Source organism: Sinocyclocheilus rhinocerous, unplaced genomic scaffold (genome assembly GCF_001515625.1).
Source record: "Sinocyclocheilus rhinocerous isolate Xijiao unplaced genomic scaffold, SAMN03320098_v1.1 scaffold1083, whole genome shotgun sequence".
NCBI lineage: Eukaryota > Metazoa > Chordata > Actinopteri > Cypriniformes > Cyprinidae > Sinocyclocheilus > Sinocyclocheilus rhinocerous.
In genome coordinates, this window is record NW_015639508.1 from 106,952 (window position 1) to 116,819 (window position 9,868).

The window sequence follows — 9,868 nt, forward strand, 5'->3', positions numbered from 1 at the left end:
AACATAGGGCTGGACGATATGGCCCAAATTGATATCACGATATATTTCTTAATTTCGGTCGATACGATATAATTCCGATATCGATATGAACACTATTTATCTGAAATAGAAATCTTTTGTAACATTATAAATGCCTTTATCATCACTTTTGATCAATTTTAAGCATCCTTGCTAAATAAAAGTATTAATTTCTATAATTTCTTTCCCAAAAAAATAATAAAAATTATACTGAATGGAATAGTGTATAATGTTACAAAAGCTTTTTATTTCAGATAAATGCTGATCTTTGGATCTTTCTATTCATCAAAGAATCCTGAAAAAAAAATTTACTCAACTGTTTTAAATATTGATAATCAGCATATTAGAATGATTTCTGAAGGATCATGTGACACTGAAGACTGGAGTAATGATGCTGAAAATTTACATATGTATGATCACAGGAATAAATTACATTTTAAAATCTATTCAAATAGAAAGCAATTTTAAATAGTAAAAATATTTCAACATTTTACTGTTTTTGCTGTACTTTGGATCAAATAAATGCAGCCTTGGTGAGCAGAAGAGAAAAAAAAAAAAACACATTAAAAATCTTGTTCAAAAACTTTTGCCTGGTAGTGTAGGCTGATTATTCTTATAGATTGAAACAAATGTGCTTCAGCCAGAAAAAAGGGTATGAAACGTGCTCCGAGTCGCTGCAGAAAACAAAAAATTGAACAACAACAAAAACTGGAAATGTTGCTGGAGACGGGCTTATTTAAAATGAAAACTCATTCTCTGCCAGCAGGAGGCGCTTTTAGAGTGATAAAACTAGCGGTTTCTCCAGTAATGGCTGTAATCAAAGCAGCTCCGCTCATGAATGCTACTTTATCGTATCAAATGAAAATGCCATCGAAACTTTTCTGAAGACCTTTCAGAGATACATTCATATAAAACACCCGCGCCATGTTATGAATTTGAAACCTGCAGTGCTCATGTTTATTCAACGAAGTCAAACGGCACAAATAAATCAATGTATGGGAAACTGGTAATGTATATCGAAATATCGGAAATGTGTTTAAAAATCATATCACCGTTATGGAAAAAAATTATATCGCGATACATGATATTAAATTATTGTCCAGCCCTAATTCATACATGGTTATCAAGTTTTAATTCTAATTACTAAAGTTCTATCATTAAATAATATTGATTATCATATTACAATGCTTTACTGACTGATGTTAAGAGTGTACTTTCAGATATTTATAAAACGGTGCCATTTTACATATATATCATTCTGGCGAGTAAACAAAACAAATTTACTAGCCAATGGCGATTCAATTGCCAAGGTGTCCTGTGTGCAGTGCACAGACAGGCAGAAGGTCTATGTAAAACTGTTGCAAACCTTTACACACGGTTAGAGGTAATAAGCAAATGCATTATATCACAGAAACCCGTTTCCACCACTACTGAGTAAAAATATGATTCTGTAAGTCATAATAATGAGAAACTCTCATAATTGTGACTTACTGCTTCATTATATTGAGAGACTGTACCATAATTATGTATTTGTACATCATAATAATGAGAAGCGAACTCATAATTAAGTTAACGTTATATTTAGAAACATAAATATTATGACGGTCTAATAATAATGACTTAGTTTTTCATAATGAGAGTCTTCCTCATAACTTAACATCTCATTATGAGAAACTTTCTAAAAATAATGACTTCATATTGCATAATAATGAGAAACTTTCTGCTAATTATTATTGAATGTATGCATGCGCAAAGCAGACTAGGTGGGTGTGATGGCATGCTAGTGACATCTGCTGGTCAATGTCGTGGTTAACAATGCATGTTTTTTCTTCAGCTGAATGGCCAAAGACATTAACTGGCCTCCCCAGTACTTCGGGCACTACAGCCAGTGTGGTGGTCATCAGAGGGGACAGCATGTTTGTGGCTCATGTCGGGGACTCGTCTGTTGTGTTGGGTGTGAGGGAAGATCCCACTGATAAAGTCATCAAAGCTGTGGAGGTCACACAAGACCACAAGCCCGAGCTCCCGAAAGAAAAGCAGAGAATTGAGGGACTGGGTGGCAGGTAAGATCTTGATGCTTGCTGACACCTTTAAGTCATCATAAGAATCAATCTCTTGGATAACATGCAGTCTTAAAACAAATCAACTAACCACTACAATTGTGTTTTGGAAGACCAGTTAATTTGCATTTTCTTGTGTGAGTGTAGTGTGGTGAAGAAGTCTGGTGTGAACCGTGTGGTGTGGAAGAGGCCTAGGGTAACTCACAACGGCCCGGTCAGAAGGAGCACCCCGATCGATCAGATCCCCTTCCTCGCTGTCGCCAGAGCTCTAGGTAAACACTTACAATTACACAAGTACACTCAGATATATTAAATATTGATTAATATGTGGTTTTTATTAATTTCAGTTCTCATTAATAAGTCAAGGGCATTGCTTTTAATAGTGTTAAGAAGGATTATGCAAACTGTGTCTCTGTAAAATCCATTACAGTCAAATTCAGTTAAAGGGATAGCTCATCCAAAAATAATCTTCACCCTAATGTCGTTCAAACCCATAAACCTTTTGTTCATCTTCGAACCACTAATAAAGATATTTTTAATGAAACCTGAGAGATTTGTCTCTCCATTCAAAGTTCATTCCACCAAAACTTTCGCATTTCAAAAAGTTCATAGAAACACTGAATACTGAAGACTCTGAAGAGAACAGATGTAATTTAGCCTTTTATTTACATATAAACATTGAACAATGCATATGCATAGAGCACATCAAATATGCTAAACAGAAGCTGAGTTTTACTTGCTTGACACACAAAAAAACTAGTTTGAACATGATTTGAACATGTTTGCGTTACACACAACAACAAACCTCATAGGTGCTTTCATGCCAAGCAAGCATGTTTGAGCCTGTTTACTATTTTTGCTTTTTTTTTTTTTTTTAGTTGATGGCCCTTGATATCACAATTTAGAGATTTTTTTTCCTGTTTCCCTATAATTTCTGGGGTATTTTTATTGGCAAAGGTTAAGGTAAGCAAATAAAATTAAATATAATGTCCTTCCAGGTGATCTATGGAGCTATGACTTCTATAGTGGAGAGTTTGTGGTGTCTCCTGAGCCTGACACCAATGTGGTGTCCCTTGACCCTAAACGCCATCGTTACATCATCGTTGGCAGTGATGGCCTTTGGAACATGGTGCCACCACAGGAGGCAGTGACTGTGTGCCAGAGCCATGATGAAGCTGTGGTATGAACAGATTTATCCCTAACTACATGATATACTGCTATTTATGTTAATATCTAAAAGTGTGTGTTTTATGCCCTACAGGCACCTTTCGGGATGTCGGTTGCACGTCGGTTGGGGTGCCATGCATTGATGCGATGGCGTCAGCGGATGCTCCGTGCAGACAACACCAGCGTCATAGTTATTGCCCTTCCTGAGCCTGGCAAACCCCACCTACCTATGCACAGAGACGAGGTCATACTTAGCCTGTCAGAGGGACCACACTGTGACCCTGCAATAGGGTCCCGCTCCATCACGCCACTCATTAAGGTAAAATCACTAAAATCACAAAGCTACACTTTGAGAAGTAAAGGCAGGCTGAAAAAAAAGGAAATAAATACATTATTGTCACAATACCAACATTTCAGTAGTCAGTACTTATACTAGTAAAAATTTCACGGTTCTCTGTACTTATTTTGATAACAAAGCAAAAACTATTTGAATACAATCCCTTTACTATTCTTTTATCGAACTGTTAGAAAAAAAAAAACATATTTTAGATAAATGATAATACTTTAGTTTAGGGAGGAATTACATAGTTGCTTATTAGCATGCATATTACTAGCATATTGGTTGTTTATTAGTACTTATAAAACGCATATTAATGCCTTATTCTGCATGACCATATTTTAGATCCCGTAATCTTACCCCATTCTTAAATTTAACAACCACCTTACTATTAATAAGCAGCAAATTAGCAGTTTATTCAGGGAAACTCTTAGTTAATAGTGAATATGTGTTCCATAATCTAAAGTGTTACCAAATATAGAAATGAAATCAATTATTGATTTATAAATACAATGCACTGTATTTTATGTATGTATAGTCATTTTCTATTTTTAACAGTCTTTAATTTAAAATAAATTTTTAAATCATCTTCAAAGTTTTTAAATTTTTTGTTTTATTTTTGTGATTTATAATTTTTTTTATGATTACTTTCTTTTATGTAAAGCACTTTGAATTACCATTGTGTACGAAATGTGCTATATAAATAAACTTGCCTTGCCTTGCCTATTAAAGGCAGAGTAAGTGATTTTTCAAAAAAACTTTAGAAAACTGGATTCGGGCCGAACGTTGAAAACGACCGTTGAAACGACAGTTGAAAACCATTTGAAATGTGTGTCAGCACGTCATAAATAGAACCCGGCAGCAGTTTTCTGTCGGGGATTTGTTGCACCGCGCCGCTCACGTCCGTAGACACGGTGTAACATTGGTTTTGCTTTGTTTCACAGAACTAATCGTTGCCTGGGTTGCGTATGTATATGTGGGGCGGAGTTATCAAAATAGGGGCAAGACCCTTTTGGGGTAGGGGCGTGTTTGTTTTGGTGATTTCAAATATCAACATTGGCTACCAGAAATCACTTACTCTGCCTTTAATGCTAATAACAATTAAAAATAAACAATGCATTAAAAAGTTTAAATATTTTTTCAATTAAGTAAACATTACTTTAAGTGAAAAGTCAGTAATAAAATAAAGAACCAAAACACATAACAAGTAATAGAATAAAGAGTGTCTTTAGGTTGTTAAATCTATTAAATCTATTAAACGTATTCAGCAAAGACTTATTTTTTTAATGTACAGGTATATATATTTTTTGTTTCATCATTGTTATGATTATCGCTGTGTCAATAATTAATAGTGATAAATTCACTTCTACATTTACAGTGAAACACTTTTAGCAAAATATGGTCATCTTAGCAGCACAAAAAAACTAGGGCTGCCCCCTAATAGTTGACTAACTGTTAGTCGAACAAAAGAGGCTTGGTCGACGAAAATTCTATTAGACACTTAGTCACAGAAAAAAATCCACAGGATGTGGTGAGGTTAGTAACAGCAATTTTACATGGCAGCTCAATCTAATGTTAACCTAGAAAAATGTGCGCTGTTCAAGTGTCGGAGTGTGGAAGCTGAACAGTATTGCGCTCACTGCAGGACAGAGGCGTCGGTGCGGTCACTTGCTCTTAAAATACTCATCATTTTTGGTCATACAGATAAGATTAATACATCTTTCGAATCTGTAAAGACTCACAATAACAACAAAACATCACACTTTTGTAAAATAATGAAAGCAAACAGGATGCGCTTTCTGCCGTCTCGGTCTCTGGGAACGTGTGTGAAATTTCGAAACTCCAAGTATACTTGCCTTACAGACATGAAAAATATATCTATAGAGAGTGAAATGTTTACTTTCAAATGAACCAATTCAAATGGAAAACAAATATTCTCAGATTATGTAATCCGTATGAAACATGCATACAGGTGCATCCACTACTGCGGAGATGACAAGTCAGTGTCGCTGACTTCTTAAGCCGAAAACGAAGAAAGCACTAGTTTATCAATAAATTATTCAAATGTTAATGCAGCCTCCTTACTTTTATTCCCTGGCACATTCATTATCATTACTTCTGCCGGTGCGCTGTGGCAAGCTTTATGCTTGAGCGCTTATTAGGCTATGTAGGCAATTAAAGGCTCATTATTATGGTTTATTAATAAACGTGCGATTAGTCGACTAATGCTTAAAATGAATGACTACTAGTCGACCAGAATTTTTTTTTGTCGAGGGCAGCTCTATAAAAAACAGAACTTGTATAGAGAAAGTGAGTAAATGGCACTTTCTTTATAATCCCTGAAGCTGTCAATCACTTAATTTCAGTGCATGCTCACTGAGTTCGGCACTCTTGCAAGATCTCTTGTTGTAAGTAAAGAATCTGGCTACACTGCATAATGAGTCTCTTATTTACTTTGTGTCTACACTTTGTTGGTTAATTAGGATTCGCGAGCGTGCAGAGCTCGGTTTTGAGTTGCACTGTTTTTGAGTAGATTTTGAGTCTGACTAAATGAAACGCCTGTAATTGTCCATTACATTTCTGATCTCAACAGACATGTCAAAACACGTTGTAATAGAAACCTTTGATGCTCTTTAGAGCGCAAATGCAGTCATTATTCAGTCCTACCAGTACTGCAAGAAGTCTGGTATTGTCACATTTGAACAGTTCCGTTACCAACTTGGTACTGAAGTGCCGTTATTTTTGACAACACTACCCAGCCACTTCAAGCAGACAAAAACAGGAGTTCATGATACGCTTGAACTTCAAGCGATTTTTGTACACTGTGTCCAGGCTCACAGCCAATCAGAAGCTTTTAGATAAGACTTTTTACAGAGTTCCTGCTCTTGTTAGCCACACTTTGGCTCCATGCCCACCAAAAGAGACTCTGACATGCTGCTCATCAGTCCTGCCTGCTTTTCTCTTTATCCTCTAACTGTCACACACTCTCTATCTTTCTCTCTCTCTCTTCCCCCGTCTCCCCCTTTCCCGACCGAGGCCTCCATTGTCAGAGCAGTTCCGATGGAAGCCATGTCTGCGTGTTTGTTTGGCCCCAGCGTGTTTGAAGCACGGCTCCTCCAGCTGCTCTTGGCTGTTTTGCTTTGGCTTGGAGAGCTGGAGAGTGGACAGATGTTTGTTTTTAATCCTTTCAAGTGGAGTGGATTTGAGGTTTTGGGAGGCCGCTTTGATCGTTTTTCCTGTTTGCTCTTCTGGTGCTGTTATGATTTTGATAGAGGGGAAATGAAAAATACAGAACCAGGCAAGAGAATGCAAAAGAGCAGCCACGAAGCGTTTCCCCCGTTGTAGTGATGAAGACCAGACTTTAGACTTGCTTTATTTGTATTTTGTCTTTTAGAGTTGTTGGCATTTGTTTGCAGTTTGAATCTTTTCCATTTCTGGTACTTCCTCTGGGAATTTTTTTTAACATCAATTTTTCAACTTTTACTTTATATCTTTTAAGGATTCCTAAATATTACAGTTCTGGCTGATACTGAGAAGCTGATAATTATTTTTCTGAATGTAAACATGAGGCAAATAAACATGCATAAATATCCAGTTTAAAAAAATATGATATAGGGTAATACATTGTGTATTCTTAGTTTCTTTTTCTTTTTTTGAAAGAAGTTAATGCTTTTGTTCACCAAGGATGCACTAAATTGTTCAAAGGTGACAGTAAAGATTTTTACTTGTTAGAAAAAACATTAATGCAAATAAATGCTGTTCTTTTATACATTTTATTCATTAAACAATCCTGAAAAAAGTCCTGTAAAAAGTCATTAAAAAAATCAGCATCTTAGAATGATTTCTAATCAGCATATTAGAATTGATTTCTTTAAATTGTAATATTTCACAATATATTGTAATGTAATATTTTTGCAATATAACATTATTGAGTCACTTTAATAATTTTAGTAACTCCTACACCACATGTAGTTAGATGAGTACATTTATTGTTTTTATGCCAAATAAATGCTGATAAATGCTGTTTTCTTTCTTTTTTAAATAAATTAAATCCATTTTAAAAGACATAATAAAATATAAATAGTCCCTGTAAATTAAACTTGTATTGGAACTGTAAATTTTCTCAAAAGGACTATTACTGCTACCTTGGCATACTACAATTTAAAAATAGCTTTCCAAACAATTTGTATATAATAAAATGTTAATGATAGAATCAGAAAATGACCATATGTTTGACCCTTTACAGACCCCGGATCCAGACCTGTCCTCAGCCAGCAGTGAGTCTTTGCCGGCGCTGGAGAGGAGGAACGGTTTGTCAGGAGTGAGTCTGAGCGCAGAACCCCTGTTAGAGGAAAACCTCCCTTACACTGAGCTCACGGACAAAGCTGCCTTGACTGTGTACCCCATTGAGGGTAACCGGACCCCAGAGATGCCCCTGTCCCCACCGGATGTGTCAAGCCCGGTGGGGAAGAGGCCCAGACGGAGCCCCCTCACCCCAAGCAGCTCCCGCCGGAGGACTAGTGAACGCTCCGTGGCCAAACGCAACGCCGGCAAGAGTCCCAAACGGACCCCCAGCGTCCCTATACTACAGCCCCGCAAAGCAACCCTCTGCGTCTGCTGAACTCCTCCGTCACACTAATACAATGAACGTCTACATCCTGGTTTCTGATGCTCTGCATGGTCACAAGAATAAATAACTGCTATTGTTTGTGCCGCTCTTTCTGTTTGTAATGTAGGATTTTTTAAATTCTTGTTATCATTGTGTTTTTTCTTTCCTTTAATTTTAATGGTGTGAATGTGAGAGTAAAAAGAAAATCTCCTTTTTAGCAATCAGATTTATAGTAATTTTATTAAAGAAAAACGCAGATCAGTCTCTTAAAGGAATATTCATTTAAAGGATGTATTTAATCTTTCTCCTTTTAAATTAAACAGCATTATTCATGTCCATCTTTAAAATTTCATGAATTGCTTGTACAGATTTTCTGAAAATGACCAAATAGTTGGAGGTATACAAAATATATTTTTATACTTGTTATATTTTTTAAAATATCCAATTTTCTTGCCCCACAATGCTTGTGTGCACATTTCCCATACTTCATTGTTTGTGCATTAAATATTCACACATTCACACATACAATGTATTTGTTAGCATTGTCCTGTCTTTCTAATTTTGAGTTGCTCCATTTTTGTTTTCAGAGAGCATGAGTTAATTATTCTAATACATATCTCTGATCTTGGGACTACAGAGCAAGTTTATTTATTTTCTTTTGATAAAGCTTTTGTAAAGTTTGAGGTTTGCATGTTCTGTTATATCCTTTGAAACTGTCTTTTTCTTGGAGCGTTTTGTTTCTTGACTGTCCACCTTTTCGTATGTATTTCGATATTGTAAGTTATTTAATATCAATAATGTCTGTTAATGTAAAGCAGATAACATCTTCCAACACCAGTTCCAGAGCTAATGTGGTGTGTGGTTATGAGCCGATGTTTAGACGAAGGCGTTTGCCAGAGTGTACAGCACATTTTTAGTGGGATGTTTGTTGCCCCATGTTTGAGACTTTGTCTTTTCGAAGGAGATTTTCCAGTAAACTGTCAAGGTGGATAATAAGTAATGTTTTCATAGTGTTTTTTTATCCTTCGAAATGAACACTTTTTACTATAGTGGCAGATTTGGTTTGAGTACTCATGTGATGTTGCCTGAATGACAGTGACAGTTTGATGGATTTAAATACATAGAGTTTCTTAAAAACCCAATTATATTACATTTCAAACACATCTACAAAGGCCCTAAATAATTAAATTTGAGAGAGAGAAAACATGAGAAAAGTAATATTGTTTTGATCAGATTCTGCATGTTAAAACCTGTCAGAGTTAGATTTTATTCTCTGTGAAAAACAGTGGCGATTTTACATTGTAATATCTCTGGCCTGAGCAATAGGGGCAGTTGGGTGTCATGGAAGCTTTCCTCTTTCACTGTGGTTTTCTGAAATGTGCGATCGGTTGTATTTAACTGTATCACTCTTTGAAATGGGATTGAGTATTAGTGTATTGGATGCCGTCTTGTTCAGGGTTTGAATTTTTTTTTTTTTTTTTCTGTTTTAAATAATTGTGTATTGCTATTCTCTGTTATTTTTCTTGAGGAAGAATCTGGTAACATTTCATGAACTCCATAATCGGCATTTCATAAACTGCAAAGAATGAGACCATAGTTAAGCATATATACCTGTTTACTGAAATGTAATTTAGAGCTTACTTTATGGCATAAAAAGTACTTGGACTTCATGTATTT

At 35.8% G+C, this 9,868-nt stretch overlaps 1 protein-coding gene across 1 annotated transcript in view; it reads left to right on the top strand.

The window, feature by feature from the left end:
* LOC107751254 (protein phosphatase 1D-like) overlaps positions 1-9,362 on the top strand; it is a 12,969-nt gene extending 3,607 nt beyond the window's left edge. The window contains exons 2-6 of the mRNA XM_016566935.1: positions 1,853-2,081; positions 2,226-2,350; positions 3,077-3,258; positions 3,340-3,564; positions 7,829-9,362. Coding sequence (XP_016422421.1) covers positions 1,853-2,081; positions 2,226-2,350; positions 3,077-3,258; positions 3,340-3,564; positions 7,829-8,203 — 1,136 coding nt within the window. The 3' untranslated portion in view covers positions 8,204-9,362. The remainder of the gene's footprint in view (positions 1-1,852; positions 2,082-2,225; positions 2,351-3,076; positions 3,259-3,339; positions 3,565-7,828) is intronic.
* Positions 9,363-9,868: the final 506 nt, after the last annotated feature.